Source organism: Leuresthes tenuis, unplaced genomic scaffold, assembly GCF_036924035.1.
Source record: "Leuresthes tenuis unplaced genomic scaffold, fLeuTen1.0.hap1 SCAF_6, whole genome shotgun sequence".
In the NCBI taxonomy this organism is placed as follows: domain Eukaryota; kingdom Metazoa; phylum Chordata; class Actinopteri; order Atheriniformes; family Atherinopsidae; genus Leuresthes; species Leuresthes tenuis.
In genome coordinates this window covers 11,023,089-11,046,223 of record NW_027325360.1, presented here as the reverse complement: position 1 = coordinate 11,046,223, position 23,135 = coordinate 11,023,089, and the positions used below count along the sequence as shown (strand labels likewise).

Sequence of the window (23,135 nt, the reverse complement as noted above, 5' to 3'; positions counted from 1 at the left end):
GACCGTTAACAGTTATGCAAAGTTGAAGCTCATATAGAGTATAATATACGCACAAAAAGATCTATGAATACATGATGTACGCAGATTATCTTACCATCACAGTTTGAGGAAGGTTTGTTGAAGAGGTGTAGCGGTTTAGAGGAGATGGGAACGTCTGAGAGACTTTTTCTTTAACTTAAATTTAAATGAAAAATAAGATGACAGAATGAGAGGTTATTTTCAACTGTTAAATGCCGTTTAACAGAAGCCAAAAGAAGCTAATTTCATACCCTCTCAGATCAGCGACATTTGAAACTAACAATGTCTGCGTCAATGTGCCTGCATGCGTCTTCAGTGTATGCGTGTGTCTTCCTGTCTGTTTTTGTCAAAACATGGCAAATTGATGATTAATGACTGTTTGTATGCTGGTTAGTGGTGAAGTGAAAGTCTGTCACTGTCTCACTTCTGCTTCATGGTACAGTTGTCTTGATTTTTCCCAAAAAAAAAGAAAGAAAAGGGCGAGAGCTGAAACAATATTTAAACATAATTTAATATCCAACACAAACCTTCTGAGGCTGACTTTATTAACTACAACATCAGCCACAATCGTACAGCATTACTCATTTGAGTGGCCACTTATCAGTGTGTTGTAACACTGTCACAGTGCATAAGTCACATCAGATTTAGTTTTGGTACACTGAAAACAGATGTGCTCCAATTCACAGCAGATACCGTTTTCCACACAGTGAGCGAAAGCATAAAACAAATGTTCCGAGCTGGTTTTACTAGAGTTTAAGTGTGGCTGCGAGTGTTTGTTCGTGTGAGGGAGGAATTAAAAGTGTGAAAAAAACATTCAAGAGGAGAGGAGAAAGGAAGAGACAGTATGAAGTTTTCATATTCAGTCATTCGGGGACTGCTTCGGTGCCTCTATCTTCAGTCCTGGAGGGAAGCTGTTCTCAAGGTTAGAGATTGCAGCCTGCCCCTTCTCCTCTGCGTACAGTATTTTTTTTGTTTGTTTTTACTCCCACATCACACACCGTGACTCAGTCCTGGCCTCCATTGTTTTTTCCACTCATCATGCAGTGTATCATCAGTTTCATTCTGCCTTCTATCTCTTCCTCAGATAACCCAAATGCCAACAGAACTGAAAAGACCTCTACCTCTGTCCACAACACTGATAGCATTTTCTAAAACAAGAGCCCCTCATGCATGCAGTCCATTAGGCCTTGCCATACAAACAGACCTGCTTTGTTGAGGTGTTATATCAACAGTGTGACCTCCCCTCTACTCCTCCCCAGCTTCCTTGGGCCCCCCAACGGCAGGAGATTGATGTCAACAAGGAATTTTGTCCCACGTTTCCCTCTACCTCCTCCAGACCCACCCTGCACCCAAAAAACACTTGCTCCAGCACAGAGGGCCCCAGTGAGGCCTCAACAGCTCCGTTAACATTTCCCCACTACCACCCTCTTTCAGTGCCACAAACACCTAAAGTCCCTAACATGACACCGCAAACAAGGAGCACCCCAGAAAACGGCACTTGGAAAAGCAGCTATGTTGGTGTGTTAAGGAAATGAGCCACCTTGTTGTTTCCACAGAGCGGCTGCTGTGAGGGGAGGGTCAACAGAAATACGTCAGACGTACATTGTGTCATCGTCAGAAGAGCTGCCAACGGAACTCAGACCAACTGAATTTGGGCTCGTTTTATGGATGGTGCTTGTCAAACTTTCACAAGAAGCAACAATCTGCAATGCAGCTGCTGTCTCTGAAATTTTACAGAGCTGGAGGAGTAAGATGTCTGTACCGGAACCCTTTTCAAAATCTCATAGATGCTGGGATATAAAATCAGTAATTCATTGCATTCTTCTACGGACCAATGTAATAAAACAATCTGAGTCACACAGAGACACTCAGAAAGTGGTTTTCTACAGTCTTGAACCACAGCAGTATACAACATCTAGTACTTAAAAAAAAGGAACATTCATATCCAGTCAGCATCTGTTCTACAGTTTTTAAGAACACATTCAATCAGATCAGGAAATATAGCTGATCATTAATGATACAAATAGACTTTCAACACTAGTGTGTCTCCATGAGAGTCTGATGAAGACACACCACTGTAGAAATATTAGTCTGCTCACACCATTAAAAGCCATAAAGGAATCAGTACGGCCCTTTGGTAAAGGGCTCTCGTCTCAGTGTGAGGTCGCTGTAAGAAGTGAGCGGCTCTTTCTCTCAGAGTGACGTATGTGAGTCATGCTACCAGAATCTAACTGCGGCTGTAAAGTGCATGCCGACATAAGTGATTAGATTACTTAGAATGGGCCATACAGTGTGTAGGCCCAGGCTCCAGCACAACAGTTATCTGTCCATTGCCACAGAAAGAGAAATAAATGTCTGGTGGATGCAAAAATGCGAAGGTGTCTCTGTACCTCCTGACTGCTCTGGACAGTAAAAGCAAGCTACAGCCTATAGTAAAGGCATTTAGTCTAAAAACAAACTTTGAACTCAGGATTGTACCTAATGACATCATCATCTTCTCTCAGATCAGCTGCATTTGTTCCACCCTCTCTCTTCTAATGAGCCAATAAACATACAAAGCTGTTGTGAAGAAAAAATACCTCCACTGTGTTAAATCATCTAAAATCAAAATGAAATGACCCTAAGCAGGAGTCTGATGTAACTTCTCTCATCATCAACATCGTCACTTGTAGCACCAGAAAACGATAAAGCACATGCTTTTGTAAGAGACAAAGAAAGAAACAAAGGGTAGAAGAAGATGATATATTTCACAGTTGGTCTAAAATTCTAAACGTTTCATGAGTCACTGAACATTAAGTTCCTTCGGTGTCAAGCAATGAGTCAGATGATAAAGCATTTACACAAGCACAGAAACATTTATTATCGAAATACAATTCAAACAAACTGGTTAAAATGGCCGCACACAAACTTGTAAAAAGCACAGCCAAAAAGAAGAAAAAAAAGGATTTTATTTTTGTATCCAAAGTGGATTTGATGTTTTCATGCAGCAAGCCAGAGCTCTAACTCAGGGTCATCAATGACAGCAGATGCTAAAGCTATACAGCGTAGTACTAGATGGTAACTAAAAAGGTGGCTACGGCCGACGTAGTCGGGTTAATGAAGGCGCCTTTTTTGCGGCGATGAGGTGAAACTCCCATGTGAAGGAGGCTTTAGTTCCGTGTGTCACCAGTTTTTGCAAACACTGCAGTGAAGTCAATACTTCCAGAGACTAAAGTCAACGACAGCATTATCTGGACCGACAAAAAGCCCAGTGTAAATGGGTTGAAAGCAAAAAAGTTGCCATTTGAAATATAAATAAGATTAGGGGCTTTCCATGACTATAGTGGCTTGTGCTCAAATGGATCCTCTCTATACCAACAATTTAAACTAACTTAACCTAAGTCAGGTGGGGTAAACGTTTTTAAGCAATTGCACTCAGAATATGGCACAGAAGTTTTCTCTCTCATTTCCCACCATCGTTTTCCCCATCACTGAGGACTAACAACACGAGGCTGGTGGTCTAGCCTACGTAACGCAGATGGCCTTCTCACCAGGAACCCATCAGAAATATTAAATAGGCCAGCTCACAGTTCGTGTGTGTGTGTGTGTGTATATATAGGTTTGCTTGTGGGAGTTCCTGAGTGTGCAGGAAAGTTCAAGGTTTTTGAGACATGAAGGAGCATTTCACAGGGAATGCTAGCCATAACATCCTACAAAGAGGTGCTCCCTCTGGGAGGGAATTAGAGTAGTTAGAAAAGAGGAAGACAGAGGAGCCTAAAGAGGGAAAAAAGGTGGGTAAACTTGGCCTAACTGTATCATATCTCGGAGGACAGATGCTACTCTATGACTTTTAACAAGATATATTTTCAATCTTGTGACTGTCATCCAGTTCTTTTTAGTAGCAAACGCTTGCAGTTTTCTCGGCAAAAGCAAATGAAACAAACTAAATGATGAAAAGAAAAAAAAAAGTCAAATACTTCTGCATTGGCCGGTGCTGGGAAGATCAGTCAGAAGTATGTTACCTCTTACCTAAAGGTGCTTTGTGTTTTTTGCATCTTCTTTGTCGCAAGACCCGTGGGATGCAAATTTAGTCATCCTCATCAATGCTGCGAGGGTTCACCAGATCCCTCTGCAGCTGACCGCATGCAGCCCAAATATTCTAATTAAGTGCGGGCTTAAGTTTCCCCTAAAGTCAATATACTAAAAAGTTGATCTGTCCATTGTTTCATATTCTTACAGAGAAATAGAGAAAGTTTCTCCAATTGTACGAGTAAAAAAACACATCAAACATGGAGACTTGGACATCATTCGATGAGGAGATGAGGCGCTACAAGTTTTACCAGAGGTGAGAGCTAAATGATGTGCAAAGGGGCCTCAGTCGGATATCCCAACATAACACCCATCATACACACCACAACAAATATTGATCAGCAACTGAACTTATATTCAAACATGTTTCACTTTCAAAACCCAACTAAGGCTCAAATTAGCGTCCCTCTCCAAAGGCCTTTTGCTAGAACCCACTTGAGTTTTGAAGAATCCTGCAGACCTACTGAGCACCAAGATTGCACCCCTTTGATGAGCCTGCCTAAAGACTTGGACAGAGACCTTGAACGACTGTCCTTTTCTTTTCTTTTTTTTTAAACCAAAAAACGACTGTTCAGTAGCAGGTTGGAGGCTTGTAAGAATCCAAAGATAAATCTAGCACCTTTCACCTTGGGAAAAATACTTCATTTGGAGAGTTTTGCACAGAAAGTTAGGTTCTTCTCTTTTTAAAGGGGTACAACAGCGTTTCCACTTTGATCTGCCACCCAACCAGCAAGGCGTTATGATCCCAGTTCTAACCTCTGAGGGGTCAGCTACACGTGGCAGTAGGTCTGCGTTATTTCTTCAGGGGCTGAGCCTTATCTGCCCCCTATTTGTAGGGGCCAATCACAAAGGACTTTTCTGTAAGCTCTTTTTCAAGGCCTGGCTGCAGGAGTACGGGCTGCTTTTCCTATTCAAGATGAGCTTTCTCTTCCTCTCAAAAATATTCTACAGAGGTCTTTTGGTGGCTCTAATTATTGCTCCTCACAGGGGACCAAACTGCCTGCGAATACAATTACTTATTTTGGTGAGAAAATGAAAAGATTCATCCATGTATGCATATGTAATTCAAGGACAAATGTGTCACAAAATGTCATGTGTTCAACATGCGACATGCCAATGCTTTAGGGCCGTGTTTAAGTGTGAAAGACAAAATCATTTTAGCAGACGGGAGAAGAACTGTAAAAGAGGTCATTTTACCTGATTTTGAGTCCTGGCAGCAGGCTTGTCCTGGTGATTGGCAAGAATGAGGAAAGGCAGTGTGCAGAGCTGAGGGTGCTGTAGAGCCGAGTGGAGCTCATTACGTGCTGCTTCAAGGTCCTCATCTGACGACGCGCTGTCCAGAACGAAGACTACACCCTGTGACCCCTGGTAGTAACGACTCCAGTATTTCTTGATGTTGTCAGCTCCTGTAGACAGATGTGATGCCGTTAAATGCGTCACCATCAAAGTGAAATCCTTGTTATAAATAAAATTGTGCCTGGCGTGTGAAAACTTCAAAACAAGAGAAATGCCAAGAGCTTCTCATAAAATTGATCTAATTTGTTAGTAATAAATCCAAGCACAGAACATATCATAACACACAATAACACATAATATTCCACTTTAAATCAGGTAGAACACAATAACGTGGGACTGGAAAAGACCCCACAAGTTTAACTTGTTTAAAGTTAAACTTTAACCCCACTGCTTTAACTTAAATATATATATATACACCTTTATATTCTGCAATTGTGGCAAAATTTCATTTTAAACACAGAAACAGTTAATAATTTACCATTGTTGGCATTGACGCCCTCTAAACGATGGTGTTGACTTTTAGATATCAGAACCAAACATTAGTTGCTGTCACTTGTACCCATTCAGCATTATTCTAAACTTTAAGATCCTCTCTGTGTTTAGGTGGCATCCGATTGGCTCCAAATTCATTCTCAGACAAACAACCAGAGTTATATAGAACCATGTTCGGCAACAAGAACAGGATGTCCTGCAACAGATGGCATGGCCCCCACCTTGTCCTGATCTCAACATCATTGAGTCAATCTGGGATTATGAAAGGAGACAGAAGCAACTGAGACTGCCTAAATCCACAGAAGAACTGCAGCAAGTCCTCCAAGATCCCTGGAACAAACTTGTCAGAGAATGAGAGATCAGAAAGCTCCTGAACTACAAAGCTTTGTTGGCAGTCTAGCTTTGTCCTCTGTCACTTATATGTCACTATGCAAATCCATTTGCATAATACCTACCATGTCTGACACCTGACAACCATTTTCTTTAGTGCCAATACCGACGATCTTCTTATGGACTTTAAAATGAAAACAAAGTAAAGAATATGTTATATTAATATGTTATCAGTAGTCTTCAGCAGTGTAACCCAAAATCCTTTATTACATTTAATCTATTTTACCTGTGAGGGAAGCCTTAAAATGGGCTAAAGAATGCTTTTCAGACGATGAAAACAGGTGTCATATACATTACAGACTGAGAGAAAAAAGAAGGTTTTCTGATCAATAAAGCAAGAAAAAGTATATCTCTACAATAAACTAAAAACATCATAAGGCTCTTTGAGGCCCCCAATAACCCTTCATCTTTGTTCGTTAAATGACATTCTTTTCCCCGTGTAAAGAATCCTTTTATGCCTTAAAATGGCTTATTAGTAACAACACCTTTGTTTCGTTGAGACAGGAGTTTTCCCAGTTGCTTGCTATCATCTTTTTGAGCAAAGACTCGTCCGAGACACGCAGTCTGCTTTGCTGGACTGTGTGGTTTTGTCTCTCACCTACGCACTCGCTTAACTTCAGCTCACTCTGACTCTCTGCAGCTCTTATTCTCCCCTGTCTGATGCGTCTCTGCACCGTTGAACCTTTAGGTGTGTGTTTTTCGTCAGTGGAGCAACAAGTGCACAAAACCACTTGGTGTTTTGATTCACAGAGTGGCTCTGGATTCAGAGTGGATTCACACCAAGTATGTAGCTGAGAAGTGCAGACACACTGCAGACCAAAGCCATGACATGCAGACACACACTGTGGGAGTCACACACAGGCAATGCGAGCCTGTTGGCTGAACTATTGTGAACACGGTTAATGGCGTGTCGCTAAAGGACCAATCAATGTAAAAAATATGAATATATATGAATTTCATTTTTGTTCTGAGACCGTCAACGGTGCACTCGGTTATAAGAGGGAAACGCTCGGCCGTGATGTTGAGTGCTCGGTTCACAAATGCTGTTAGCATGGACAAGTTACGGTTAAAAAAGGATTTTCATCAGATCCGATCTTTAAAAAAATAAATAAATACTGCACATCTGTATAAGAGGCAAAAGCGTATCATTTTAAATATTGGTGTGACTTTTGATGCTGTGATTACATGGGGTTTTTGAAAGGATAAATATTGCTGCATATTCTTTAAAAAACTATTTCTGCAGGGTGTTTTTTGGCTACCACTGATCATTTTCTGTAAAAGTAAGTCTGGTTGTCTTCACTAGAGTTTTCAGAAGAGGTCTTAGTGCATGGTTGTTCCTTGACGCCCCTCAGATTCACACATTCCTTAGAGTGTAAAGTCTTATTTCGGTCAGTCAACTTCACAGTAATCTGTATGAGAACAGACCATTAAAACAAATAAGAAACTCAAGAAAAATAACTCTTCTAATTTCAGGAAAATGTTGTCCTTTGACAATCTCAAGCAAGCATCCACCTCTGAAAACTAGGACCTAACTAACTAAGGACCAACTTAATATTTCCAAAAATAAGTCAGTCTTCACACAGTTTTCCCAGTGCATGCGTGGGTGCTCTCTGGGTACTCCGGCTTCCTCCCACCGCACATGTTAGCTTAACTGATTATTCTAAATTGACCTTAGGAGTGAGAGTGAGTGTGCATGGTTGGTTGTCTCTGTGTGGCCCTGTGATGGACTGGCGACCCGTCCAGGGTGTATCGCGCCTCTCGCCTGTCGCCCATCGGCCTGGATAGGCTCAGGCCCATGATTGCTTTCACCTCCTCAGTGAAGACCACAAACAAAGACATAATCGCCATATACTCAATGCTACTCCTGCACCCTCAGCATAGGAACATCATACTCCTTATTTGTAACAACTGAACTCTATGATAAGAGACTGAACCCAGCTGGGCCACAACCACTGAATGAATTGTTGGTATAAAGGAATACTCGTTTCTGCTTCCTCTGATCAACTCAGAGGCATGTGACTTTTCTCACTACATTTTTTCTCTTAACTAGTCCAAAGTGTTTGTTGTTAATGTTTACTAAACCTGTCATTACTGCATGCAATTACAAAGTGTCCTATCACGCTTCATACGCAAGTGTGTTGATTTACTTTCAGAGGATGTGCCATATCTGGTTAGAATTATCCTCCTCGTTGCTCAAAGTATTGTATAATTGCCCAGAAGTGACGAACTGTGAGGTTGGCAAATGTTTAGACATCACGTAGAGCTCTCTCTGTGACATTTTACCTTCCTCCCTCACGCTCTCCCTCCCTTCCTCCCCCAGTCGATCTACTCACACCTCTCACTGGAGTGAAAAGCTATCAGACAAAGTGGCACTTGAGAGATTGTCTAGGAAGTTTCATCTTTGCTTGGAAATGGTGGAATGTCTGTCATGTCTCTTTGAATCCCGTTGGCAACTCCTGCCACCTATTGGTCTGACGAGGAGGATCTCTAAACATGATGTCATGGTTCTTGCGGCATCACAATCCCAGAAGTAGATCTTAACGTAACCTCTTTTGCTTGGTTGATTTGACTCTTTGACACAAGTTTATATCCTCAAAATGTAGCTTGCAAAACATTTCTTTTGGATTTCCAGGTGACACCAAGACAATCTAAATCTAATACTGACAAATGGTGTGGAAATCCTGTTGCTTCTTTCATTCCACGTACAAATCTGGACGACAGAAATGTTATAATGATGCGATTTATTATGATAGATTAACTGAGACATGAACTGCTATTGGGAAATGACGACAAATTGGAGAAATATGAACTCCCTGCAATCGGCTCAGTAAAAGAATTACAGTCAAATCTCCTGGTATGTTTATATTTCATTATATTAAAGTACATCTCAAAAGCCTTTTCACTTGTCCTGACTTCATACAATAAGCTGCTGCTTTAAAGGGTAAGTGCAGGGAGAGACGATGGAAGCCATCATGTTAGTAATGGCAAGAGAGCAACAATTTTCAGTCAGGACAAAGTATCGTAAAACATATGTCGTGCCTGCATTACATAACTATCTCGCGAGGCTGCCCTTTGCCAAAGAAATTAGTATCTCTTAAATTTTTATGATAGATTTAATCCCTTGGTGAGTTGTATAAGATATATCTGCAATGATGTGTCGGTTGCAGGATTATTTTTCCATACCAACCATCAACCTGTGTTTGTGCAAAGTTATTACTTTATCACCAAAGTCCACAGCAGCTCTTTATCAAGATGCTACAGGTTCATATATCCGTTATTTGTATTAACAAGAGAAAATATAGAAATATACAGAAATGAAAATGAAATCGTCGTTTTCCTGAAAGCATTGTGTTAGGTGCGAGTCTAATGTTAGTGACTTTATCTGGAAAAAAAAACAAAAAAAACGCACAGAAACAGTCTCTGTAGCAGATGATGCTGACATTACACAGCATAAACTGAAAAGTATATCTGAATGTACAACATGTCAGCATGGTTTCAGGTCTGGATTCAAGGCTCATGTCTCCTGGATATTAGTCTGTCTCTTGATGATTTTACTCTGCGATGCTTTATTGACACAATAAACTGCTACAAGACACTGTTATGTGAAACACCATGGACCACTGATGTGACCTATTCTCCTCGTCCATATTGCAAATCCTATTGTTTGACGAGATGTCAGCAACAACAATACTATTTAGAGCTGAAAAAAAACATTGAGAAGTAATAAAAGTAACTTATGGTTCGTATTTCAAACAGAAACATTTGACTTTGGATGATCTGCAGCAAATCTTCATTCATTGTGATAATAATCATTAACAAAAATTATTTATTTTATTTGAGCTTTTTGGAAGTGATAACATGTATTTTCTCTAATAATTATTTTTGTTTTTTTTACCTTTTACAGACCAGACACTTACAAATTAGTAATTAAGTCAATGAATCAATGTTGTTGTATGCATGATAAACTGCAAATGTTTTAGGCTACATGCTGGTCAGCAAATTACACTTAATGAGTTCCCTTATTGAACAGCATGCCGACTGTTGTGGTAAAACAACGCTTCTTTGGGAATGTACCTCTGGAAATTTTTAGTACCGGACAGAACCTTGCACTTCGGGACACCCTCGAGCTTAGCTTCGTGCAAAACAGAGGGACAGGGCTGAAATGAAATCGTGCCAAAAGAAGATAGTGGAACAGAAGTGCCGACAGTTCAGGTGGAGTAGGGAACAGGAGAAGCAGACATCTGTTGGTTATACAAACACAAGTGGTTTCAGTGATCAGGTTACTGATTTTGTGCGTGTGATTAAGAGTTAATGAACCCAACTAAGGCGCAAATGCCAGTAAATACGTAAGTAAGCAATTATACAGTAAGAATTAAGAACAGATTGTTTTGCTTTCATTCAGATTATCTTTCAATACAGTGATTAATTGTTAAGTTCCTGAATCTACACACAAATTCAAACAGCATGCGATGGTCTGCATTTCAGGGATGTTAAACCTCCACTTCTTTTTGTTCTAAATGAGCTTCCGAGGCTCTGTTTGTTTGGGCATTAACAGGTATCAGGTTTCAGATTCGCAGTCAGATTAAACGGTACTTTCCTCCAACTTTCAGGCCTCCCACTGTTCGCACTTTTTGACAGTTTTCACATTGAACAAACATGGCGCTTACGGTTTTCTTTTTTTCCCTTCAGTGTTGAAAGTTAAACGCTGAAAGCAACTCTTTGAACTCGACCTAACAAAAAACAGACAGCATTTGCTCTCTCAACAAACAGCTACGATTGGGTGATGGGAGGGTGGCCGGGACGAGTGAGAGAGGCTCTTGTAATAAAGCTCTTGTAATTCCGCCGAGGAATGAGCCGGGGCTGGAGAAAAGTGGGAAACACCTCAGCTGGAGACACAACCTGCAGTCTCAGCAACGTCTGGTCTCAAGTAAACAGTTCCTGTACAATGTTTAGCTAAAAAACATACATCAGTCCCTCTCATTTATACATCAAATTGGTGACAGCTGTTTACACAAATGCAGCCTGGTGAAAAACTGAAATAAATATGTTTTGTTACTGTATGTACACAATTTGGCTGCATAATTACTCCTTGCCATTCAAACCCTACTCTGCATGGTTTGAGCCATTTTTAACATGTGCCACTGTGACTGGCACAGCTGTTTATAGTTACGTAATGTGATTGGCTGCAAGTGTAATGATTAATCACCACATTCTTGGTATTTAAATTACACTTTACCAAACCATCTTAAACATAGCCCGCTGCATTTATATGAACACAAATATCCAGTGCACACACACACACACACACACACTCCCTGACATTCTTAAAGTAGAGCTTTGCAAATCCCTCATCAAAACTAAAAAAAAAAAGAAGAGTTTAACTGTATGAGAAAGAAAAAAAAAGGAGGACATCCTTGGATGAAGCCTCAAACTGAGATCAGCCATATTGGTGTCCGCAGAATGCCAAAATCAGAGCAGTGACTGTCATCAGCGTCTTTGAACTAAAATGTCTAATTTGCAAATGATTTGAAGCTTTTCCTGCAGGGGGATAATTGATAGTACTCAGAGCAACATTTGATGTGCGTTGACTGCTACGTACTGGTTTTGTTTAAAGAGGAGCTTGCACACTTCCTTTGCTTGTTAGTTACAGACAGCTGATAAATGTTCTGCCATGTTCGTGCATTTTGCTCATCTTCTCCTGTGCCCTTTGTGGCTCATGTTGCAGTGACAATAATAATCAGAATCAAAATCCCTTTCACATGTTGGTCGAGGCTTATTGGTGACAAAACCCACTGCTGTTCCTCTTTAGTAGTTCAGAGTGGAGGCTTTTTGCAGTGCCACAGGCTGCAGTATGAAATAATTTATTTCAGTCGATCCTTCCCAGCGATCAGATAGCGAGTATTTGTAAACTAAGTTTCATTTGTTTAACGTTAAAACAGACTATGGCATCTTGAATTACACAACAAACTGAATGTTAGCCATCCAAAGCATGAAAAGACATCAGTTTGTTCAAGAATAAACTCCTTTCTTTTTTGAAAGAGCCCAATGTAGCATCGCACAAGCCAAAAACTACGATTAAAAAAAGTAGCGATTCAGTCAAGAGTAAACCACACCTGATTTAATATATAACCCAGTCAGTAAGGGTTTGATCTTAACGTAAGTGGGAACACATGCCGGGGTGGATTGGTCAAGTTTTGTTCTTTGTAACTTTCTATTAATCAATTTCTTTTAAAAAATATAATTCTGTCTTTTGGCCACAAGTTATCTGGATTCCTCCCTGTTACAGATAAGAAAAAGTGAACTTTCTCTCCAACAGAATAAGGTCCATCACTCACTCGACCATTAATTCACAGTCAGACTGTTTTCAGCGCTCACTCAGTCAAAAAGAATTTCTAGATTTAAAGAACAAAGACTGAGCCAAGTACAACCTCTTTACTATATATGTGTTAGGATCCATTCTAACCACATTGCTGTTCATTTGTAATGTGGCATTAGACAGTTAGATTTTTTAATAAAACCTTTTTCTGTAGACATATCAGTCACACACAGACTCTTACTGTCTTACTGACTATTTTCTTACAGAAATCCAGGACAGAGAACCAGAAAGTCTTTTAGTTAAGTTCTGGATATATCCTTAAAGTTTGTTCAATGATAGCAGTTGATTTCCACCCATATGTTGATGAGGAGCTAATGTTAGAGACATTGTCTCCTCGAGTGTCAAAGGCTGCACCTGACCTGAAACCCTAAACAGGATTAAGTGGTTTCACAAAACTGATGGATGAGCGGTTCTACGGTCTCAAAGAAATATCCTGTGTTCAAATATCAGGTTAAGGTCTATTTAAAAAGGCCGTGGCATATAATTTCATCTTTTATTTTGGCAGTGGTCATCTACGGTGCTGTGGTTTGCTGGGGTAGCATCACTGCAACAGATACCAGCAGGATCAATAAAATCATACACAGTGCTGGTAAAATCATTGGACACAACCTGGAGTCAGTTAGAGACAGGAGGTCACTGAACAAGCAGCTCTCCATCACGGACAATCCATCAAACCGCCTAAACGACACACTATAGGGACAGCTGAGTTCTTTTTCCAGACCCGCAGGTCAGTTGTCATAAAGAACATTTCAGGACATAATAACAACTCATCTCTGTGTGAGCTCATCTTTGCACTGCCATTTGTTATTTATATTTTCCTGCACTGCACTACGTACTATCATTCATTTCATTTAATGTGCATTTTTACCCCATGGTAACACCTCTCGTATATACTGTCCGTCTATGTACAGTTCTACTATTTTAAGGCTGACGAGTTGCTGACTGTCACTCTGTGATATGTGCATACTGTTGGATATCCGTCCACAGAAATTAACCAACGTATAACTTTAGGTAGTCCAGATGAAAGAGAAAGTAGTATTTGAGCAGGATAAACCTGTAAAACTAGGGGACTGGGATTGGTGCTATACTGCCGTTTCAGTTTTCTGCGGCCCTGAAGCCGTGACCTACCGTTCTGTAGGAAGCCAGTAATGAATCATTGAATTGGCACATGTCAAAGAGGCATCTGGGTCCTGCATAAAAACACACATCAAAGCGGTGTTGCAGAATCACCTGAGTGGTGACAGTGCCATGATGCCAGATCCAAATGTGAAAAAGCAGCAACTCAACATTCCTTATTTTTAGCACTGCATACCTAAACTGAGAGGGACAGCTGGGTTTAAGTAAGTTTACTTCCACAAATATTCAATAAGAAATAATAGAATGAGTCTGACAAATAGCAAAGCAGGACATTAAAGAGTTAGTTTTTTTCTAACGTAGATAAAGAAACATGAAGAAATATTTTGGACGGCCACGTGCAAACACTGAGGTCTGTTTAAACAAGACAACTGCATGCACAGATGTGTCCCCCTCTGCTTCGTATCTGAAGCCGTAACTCGCAACCACAACACTACAGAAAAACACTAATGTGTTGTGATTATTAGGACCACTTTATCAGCTGTCACTGCGTGACATGAATGCACACTGTGAAATTACCCGTCTAGACTTGACGTCATATCACTATCCACACACACACACACACACACACACCAGAGGTGCCCTTCCCGCCTAATCCTTATACCTGACACCAGCCATGTAACAAACGCTTGTCAGACTAAAGATCACCAGATGCAAAATCCTCAGTGAGACAAATAAAAAGGTCACATTCCACTTCATTGAGATGAATATAAAGAATAATGCCGTGTTGTTTTGCCTAATGAAAGGCATGCACAATACTCTCGGAAAATTTTAACCTGAACTTAAATAAATATACCAATTTCTTTCTGAGAAAGTAACATAAGCCGCCATGCAAGGGACAATGCCTTTCTTTTAAAGTTTATCTACAATAACCATGCTCCTCTTACTCCTTTCTGCCTTGCTGTACATAAACCTGGCCACTGCAGAAACTTGGGAACACGTAGCTTATTTACATGCTAAACACACTTCTTGGCAACACAGACAAGTCACGAGTGCTGATTATCAAGGACGGGCGTGTTTTAATTGCAACGTATAAGAAAGTTTGACTGTGGGAGCGGAACTGTGGACATTTAAAAAAATAAATAAATAAAAAAAGGAAAAAAAAATGTAAATTACAGCAGAAACTACAGATGAAGACAAATCTAAGCAAAAGAGCCCAGCCTGAAACATAACAAGCATCAGAGGTGCTCTGACCGTGTTGGACCTTTCGTTTGAAGGAGAGCCAACATATGACAATTTGGCCGCGTGCGCTTAGGACAGAGAGCCTTAAAAGGCATATAATGTGGGCTTCTATTTCGTTTGGTGGGCACAGCACAAGCAGCACGCTCACAGAGCAGCATAGCTGCAGTTCTGATGCTCAGTGTTCAGCAGGTTGGACAGCAGGACATGTGCAGCTTGGAAGCATTCAGACGCTAATGCATAATCAGTATCATTACCTGCATAAACTACAGTAGAAAAGCCTTGAAGTCCTTAAATGCACCTTGGCTTGCATTAATAGGGATGTTGCGTAAGTAAATGACAAGTCGTTATACTGTCAGTGTGGACAGCTGGCGGGATTAAATCAAAGCACATCTGTTGCTGAAATGCTCTCTGTATTAATAGAAAACAGTTACGGATCAGCTCCACTTTGTGACTTTAACACCTTGAACATTTTAATAACATGGGGGAGACAAGGCGTCTGATCCAACTCCAAGTATCGTGTCAGGGTGACCCCCTGCGTCTCGCCAAATGTGTTCACCTCAAGATTCTCTGGTTCAAGTTGAAGTGGATGAGAAAACTTCACTTTCCTTTTCTTCTTCTGTTTGTTTGGGTTTTTTCTTTACATGAAATGTGGGAGCATTAATCCAGTTTACCGAGCCAGGTAACAAGGTAAATAACAAGGTTTGGGATTACGAGAGGAAGTGTGAATACTAACAATTAGGTTCTTATTTTAACACTCTTAGAGACATTCAACAGCATTCAAGGTAACTAACGACTGAAAGACTTTCAGACATGCATCTCTTTCCTGACAGCAACTGAGCCCAACTGTCATGTCTGAATGATGATTCTGGTGCTAATGGAAAGCTATGCAGGCACTCAGCATGTTAACATTTAGTTTGAACACTACAAACTTGTGTGAAACTCACAGACAGCCACATACAGTAAATGGAGATTGACAGGTAATCCGATCTGCTTTTCAGAGAAAACCAAATGAAGACATTATAAAACAAACAGAGCAGTCTAAATTCCCCTTCTAATGGATTTCCTTGTCATTCTTAGCTGCAACACAGAAGAGTTTAAGCTAAATGCTGTCTGAAGCAGCTTCTCCTCTCACATTTACCCAAAACCTCTGAAGTGAGGTTGGAAATCATTAGTAATCTTTTATGCTTTGATGTGACTTGCAAACAACTATTGAGTTTTTCTAGAGTTGACAGAACTGTCCTGTTACATATAGACAGATGTATTAGAAATAAACCCGCTGTGAGCAATAACATGCAATGTTTTTCATAACCATAATATCTTTTAAGCACGCAGCTCTTCTCAATATGTGTTACATGACCACAGCCAACTTGTCAGGCTAATATACTGTGTGAACTGTTATGTCAATATGATATGTTATTGTAAGAAAACTACAGAGGAGTTTGGCATTAAACCTCACTTAATGTACCGTCCATTCTTGCATGCGATCTAGGAGCTCTCTCCTTCGTTGGTATGTTTGAAAGAAGCCGTGAAGAACATCAACAAAAAAGTGACCTACATCTCAATAGCTGAAAGCAGTCACTTTTACAGATTGATAGAGAGACAAACAAAGACATCTGCAAATACTTTGTTCAAAAAGGGCTTTTCTTTAAGTTTCTTACAGTAAAGGGAGAGTACATCACTGACATTCAATAGGGTCTTTTGAGGAAGAGAAAGGACATACAATACACAGCAAGACCTTCATTTCCTCATCCTTCCATACAAGTGTTTGCTTCCTCGCCTTCGCTGAGGTGGAGTAAAGAGAATAAGCCACAAAGGTATTGTGTAAAACAAAGTTTATGGGGTCCGGGATACTGATATCTGTGCGTCACATCTTGTGTCATTTTTCTGCATCATTGACACAGTGCAAAATAACATAAAACTAAGCCAGTCATGTTTCCTTGTTCCAAAGCCATCAGGATCAGGTTGGAAAAAAACACTGACGGAAATGGGAAGGGTTGAGCAAGAAAGAAACTGTGTGGAAAGGGGCTGCTTTGATCAGAAAACAATCTGAGGAGCTCATTGTGAAAACTGACTGATGGGAGATTACGCAACAGCACCAACTCTCTCGACTCCACATGTACGTCACATACAGTTGGACTAAGAGCGTCTTTTCACACAGCAAAAGATGTCAACACAACACAGAAACCTAATATACCTTGCCCCAAATGAAAATATAGTCAGTAGAGGCATAAACGCATGTGAATCATATCCTTGCTTCTACAATTTCCAACACTCCATAAATCCCTCAGATTCTTGTGCTCCGTGTGTAGAAGAAAAAAAAAAAAAAGCAGGAGAGTCAGTGTTCAGTCAGGGGGGCTGAGAGAAAAGGAGAAAAGATTTCATCTTCCTTTGCTGCGGTGGCAGCCTATACCAACATCTCTAAATCAAATGTGTCATCCGTGGGACGAGTGTTTTTCCAACCACAATAATGTTACTACCACCAGACTGGGCTTGACCCAATCCAGTAAAACCTCTTTTGAAAACCCCCTGATGTGCTCTGTCCAAATTTGGTAGCTTCCTCGTTGGTGGTCCCCAAGTGCCTCTTTGTGTACATGTGATTTGTGTGTGTGTGTGTGTCTGTGAGTTTCATCATTTCAGATGGGTAGGTCGAGGGAAACCTTAAACAACATGCTCTGCACCTGTCATGTGCCTACAGTGCACAGAAAAACAAAATCAATTACTTTAAGTCTGAACAAATGTACATGATTTCACATGACTGAGCTGCCTTTAGAGGAAGTAGCCTCCATTGCATTTGCTCTTTTCGTGTATTTCCACCTCCCTCATCTGCACTTTAACAGCTTCCTCAAGTGCTGGACATTCCAGGAAAAACAGGGTGCAGACTGGACAGCCACTTCAAAAAACATTAACAGGGTCTGACGTATGTACACACGTATCTGTGCCTGATAGAAAGGTGTGTTGCTACTGGAGATAAAAAAAACAAAACAAACAGACTTTAGCATCCCTGACGCACACGGTACACTTTATTATGAAAAAAAGGGAAAACGTTTCAACAGAGAATATCAGCGCGTGCTTTTTAATCGGTTAAGAACACCAAGAATATCCTTGAAGGAGGAAAACTGGGTGAGATCTGTGGTTAGCTAACAAGCAAATCAAAACAAGTGGTGAACTTACACGCAGTTAGCCTCTTTACCTAACAAAAGACAGAAAAACGGAATGCTAAATTAAAGCAAAACCCACATTTTTTGCGTATCTTTATCATCTTGTAAAGAACTGTGACTCAGTAATCTCAATTTATTCTTGCTTCTAGACTTATTCTTGAAATCGCTTTGATGTGCATCCTAATATGTGGGTGTTGTTGCAAATGACATTAAAATCTACATTAAAGGAATGTGTAGATTTATCAGAATATTTAACGTATTTTCTTTATTTATATTCGAGGTTGTACGAGGTGTTTTTGACACACAGTTGACAGAGGTTAAAGCGGTCTTTGTTTGGACAGCCAGAAGCCACACAGACAGGCGAGCTGAAGCTAAAAGCTACACGGAACAGAGACCCCAGAAACGTGCATTTTCCCCCACTCTCTGAAACAACTCAAACCTAAGCTATAATGTGGAAATTTAAACTGCATCATTTCTACTCTAAACTGTTGTTTACACCTCCTCCAGCAGAGATCATATGTAGTGTATTTAAAAACAGTCCCAAGTTACAGCCCAGTCCCAACGCAGCGTGGCAATGCAGGTCGTGTTACGTGGACCCAGTTATGTCACATGTTTTATTTACCTTGACACACTTGGTGTAACCATGTGATGCACAACTGACACGATGTAAATATCCACTATATGGCGTGCGTGTGAGCTCCAATTAAAATCCCCAAAAAACCCAAATATTCTCTGTTCTGGTGGCCTTGTCCTGTGTGGCTTTTAGTTTTAGCTCATTCATTAGAAAAACTTCTGATTCCCCAAACAAAGCTCTCTGACCAATGTCTACTGCAGGTAAGGCATTGACTACACACACAACCCTGCTAAACAGGAGAAATGTCAGTTTTCTGCTATTTTTGACCCAAACATGCATACAAATAGTGGAGTTTGCAGGTTCATTCTGTTCCACTGATTCATGCCGCAGAGAGGAAACTCTAGAGGCCTCTGGAGGCCTCTACAATGCCTCAGACAGGGCCTGTGTTTCTTACCTCCAAGTTCTTTTACATTCAAGATGGCATTTGGAAATGGCACTGCTTTGATGCTGAAACCTGAGAGGAGAAAAATGAAAATCCATCATCATAATTATATAAAACAGGCGTGTAGCAGGACATTGACAGGAGTGCTGCGTGTCACTGTGTACAAATTCGAGCTGTGTCAGTTTTAAACGGAGAGAAAATGGTTTTTAAAAAAAAGATAATATAACTTTTCATCATCAATTTTCCTGAGGATATTTGGCTTACCTTTTCCACCAGCTGGTGAACACACAGAGGACTGACAACATATTTGTGTTATAAACACAGAAAAGACTGTGTGGTCTGGGTTAGTAAAACAGAAAAATAAGAAAAGCTGAACAGAAAAGTGTTTTGTTCCATGTTGGATTTAATGGAAAACAGAGCTTATGTTTAAAGCACTACCCAGTACTATGTGGTTTGTTTTCGCAGCTACGATTTGGGAAATGGTGGGAAATGCAAAGTAAACCCACTGAGGAAACAGATTTGATTTAGCTCAAATTATGCTACATTGTCTTTATGGAAATTCTCTTCCTGGTAACACTCACAGATGGCAGGAGAGATGCGAGAAACCCCAGATTACAATCTTCTAAACCTCTAAATTAATTGCAACGTGTGGTTTTTAAACAGGATACAAGAGTGAAATGGTGAAGTAAATAGTGAGGGAAGCCACAGGAGAGTTTTCCTCTTTTGGCCTTCAAGATCATCCTTTTGTAGATGTTGGCAGACGCAGACAGTGCTGACAGCTAACTCTCAATTCAGAGAAGTTCTCTAAAATAATAAGGTAAGTAAGGGACATATTCTACTCATTGAGGACTCCTCGGCAGGCACGAACAAGTGCTCAATCCACAGAGAAATACACATTTACGGTTATCAGCAGCACATTTGGAGGTTGGTTTATATTTAGCTTCAACTAGACAAAGCCTAAATCTTAAATGGAGCCTCTGCAACAGCTCAACTTCGCTGCTGTCAAAGCCAGGGGAGGAAGGAGGAATGTCAGTGTTCTTAAGGGACTGCACTGCATATATGGAAAGTAGTGAGGACTACCAGGAAAATTATGTACTAACAAAAAAGCCTCCTGCTGTTCTGGACATAGTTAACACCAGCCTCCAACATGACTGGAGCAGAGAAACTAAACTTTGGCCGGTAACATCCTGACATCCATTCCGGCACAAACTTCGGGACTTTGAGTACATCGAGAGAGCGTTCACCCCCCTCGAGGAAAGCTGTACAGCCTGGATAATATTATATATCTGTGATCCTAATCTGAAGGACAACACAAAGGCATTTCAGTAGCCCAGAAAGCTAGCAGGCACACGTAGGGGGAAGAAGACAGTTGGAACTGTAGTGGGGTGTTCACATCTATGCAAGTACAATGTTCTTTATCCAGTAAAATGCCTCCTTTTCCACTGATCCATACGTGACATCACCGCGACACATACCTGTTGTAGGAACGATGCCGTCGCTGCCCTCACTACAAAGGCGTGAGAGCAAGCTGGTCTTTCCAGAACCTGTCAGGCCAATACACACCACATCATACTCTGGTCTTGGCGGCGGGGGTCCTTTACAGCACAGTGCCCGAAAACACTAAAACAAAGCATACAAAGTACTGAATGTAAAGCCAGCCAAATGAAATGAGAGAGAGGCAGTGATTAATACTTTGTATTTACATTTAAAGCAAATAAATATTCCTTTGATGCAGTCATCAAGTCAGTTTATGGAAGAGGAGGTTTTTTAATAACAAAGATGGTTTAAAAAAGGAATAATGTACAACGTGTACTTTAATTTGTATGATTTAATGTTATGTCATTCAGGGTGAGTGTCTACATAAAAAGAAAAATTAGCAAGTAGACCGTTCAGATGCACACGTCTCAGTATTGTTGCAACTTGTTTTTTTCCTGAATCTGTACCCTGTCTGATTGGGCCCTTATGGTGGCCAAAGGCAGACCTGTCACTTCATGAATCACGGCGTGGGACCGAGGGCCTGCTGTGAGACATTAAGGAGCAAATGCGGTGTGAACCGTGAATGAGATCCTTAAACTTGTGTAGAGAGATCAGTATCCAAAACTAAAGAGAGATCTCTTTTATTAGCAAGACAGGAACCAGTCTGGACAAGGCAGGGCAGACACACTCACACAGACACGCACAGTCTCCCACCCATCTTGTATATCACATTTCAGGTGGAAGAACATCAACTCAAGACTTTGTACTCCTCATGTTAGCGGATGACCCTGTTCAACCCACTGTTACGCTGTTCAACCAAAGACTCTCAGGACTGAAACTCACAAGAACTGCTGCGCATCTGAATGATAGGCTTGGATTGATGTAATGGTATGATTATTATAAAGTGAACATTTGCTAATTAGCAATATTAGGGAATAAATGTAAACTGAGTGAGATCTTAACTTATGGATGCCTGGTTCCTTTTCGACGTCGTCTGCCGTCACTGTTTGTTAAACCAGAGAAAGAAGCAAAGAAACAAATGACCTTTTAAGGATGCATGCATCCTCTGGCCAAGCCATCACAAAGTGCAAGAGGATAAGAAAAAAAGTAGCATTGTTCTTGCATTTTTCCTAAATGTTCCAGATTTATGTCTCAATCAAAGACAATAAATGTTAGCATTTGTTACAAGAGGCAACTGTTGCTTCTTTTTCAGCAAGATGGGAACAACAGATCAGAAAAGAGTGTTTCAGACTCAGTTCCTCCTCAGACCCCAAAATATCAGTGATAGCCAGGGTCAGTTTTCAGCGTTTGATGGAGATTGGGGGGGGGGGGGGTCTGCTTCAGCAGAACCAGACGTCGGCTGAGCAACCCGACCCCCCCGACATCTCTGTGAACCCACCAGTCTGCTTAAACAGGAAACATTCACCTCTTCCAGAAAAAAAACAACAAAAAACGCTAAGATCAGAAACACACGCGTGTCAGATGTGGAGACACGTGCACAAACTTTGTTTGATTAGGTCATTATATTTACTTCCTTGCTCACTTCCCTTCTTTTGCACCTGTAACTGCCACCCACTTTCCCCGAAGCTGCATGCAAAGGATTCTGCAGAAGATTATATCAATCTGTAAGTCGTCTGAGCCGACAGCTGATCTCTTACTGGAAGAAAGGTGTTGTAATAAGTAGTGATGGAAGACCTGATGGAGCAATGATGCTGCAGAAAGTTGGATGACTAAGTTACAACCCCCCTTACATGATAACAAAGGCCACAAAAGAGATTGCTGTCACTGCCTATGTGGGAGCAAACAGAGAGATTTCACAACAGTTACCAAAGAAGCTTCCAGGGCCTGACCCTGGGGTCCTTCATTTACACAGTGGCCCCTGTGAGGGAGAGAGATATCAGCTCCCACCTCTGGCCCTCTTTGACAGCTCAAGATTGACGAGGAAAGCTGGTCAAAAGGCTCACAGGAGAAAAATAAATATGTCGAAAGGCCTTTGCTCACCTCAAGACACGCACCCCCCCCCTTTATCCCCACAGACTCAATGATTTGAGAGGCAGTATGCTGTGTCACTGAGACAGAGGGTTCAAATCAGTCTATTCTATGATCACTTCCTCCAGAACTCTCTTCAGCCAGACAGAAAGCTGAGACAGAAATGGTACACGGGAATATCAAAATCTCTCATGTATCATCATATAAAAATCAAGAGCCAATGTTAGCGTCTCAGTTACTAATTATTTTTCAATAAAAGGTACCATTAAAACTCTTACAAAGTGCTATAAGGAGAGAACAACCATCCTGCCAAAAACTATTCTGCCTAAAAATGTCTGCCATTCCTAGACATTATTGATTAGCTGCCTCTTATGGACATGTTTGAACTACGCTTCCCTGAAAGACCGGGCGAGACGTTACCTCACTGTTGAGAAACCAGATTGGTAAAGCTTTATGTAAATTAATCATTTAGGACATCAACAGCCTGTTGAAAAAGATGCAAAACGGAAAGAAGGAAATGGGCTCACAGCCTCCAGTCTG

The 23,135-nt window shown here is 40.8% G+C and overlaps 1 protein-coding gene across 2 annotated transcripts in view; it reads right to left on the bottom strand.

Moving 5' to 3' along the window:
* The window catches only part of LOC140309618 (ADP-ribosylation factor-like protein 15), a 92,048-nt gene that overhangs the window by 37,699 nt on the left and 31,214 nt on the right, over window positions 1-23,135 (bottom strand). For both annotated transcript variants that reach the window (XM_072387549.1, XM_072387550.1), the window contains exons 2-4: window positions 20,606-20,750; window positions 19,143-19,202; window positions 5,284-5,492 (exon numbers count right to left, since the gene is read on the bottom strand). In XM_072387549.1, coding sequence (XP_072243650.1) covers window positions 5,284-5,492; window positions 19,143-19,202; window positions 20,606-20,750 — 414 coding nt within the window. The remainder of the gene's footprint in view (window positions 1-5,283; window positions 5,493-19,142; window positions 19,203-20,605; window positions 20,751-23,135) is intronic.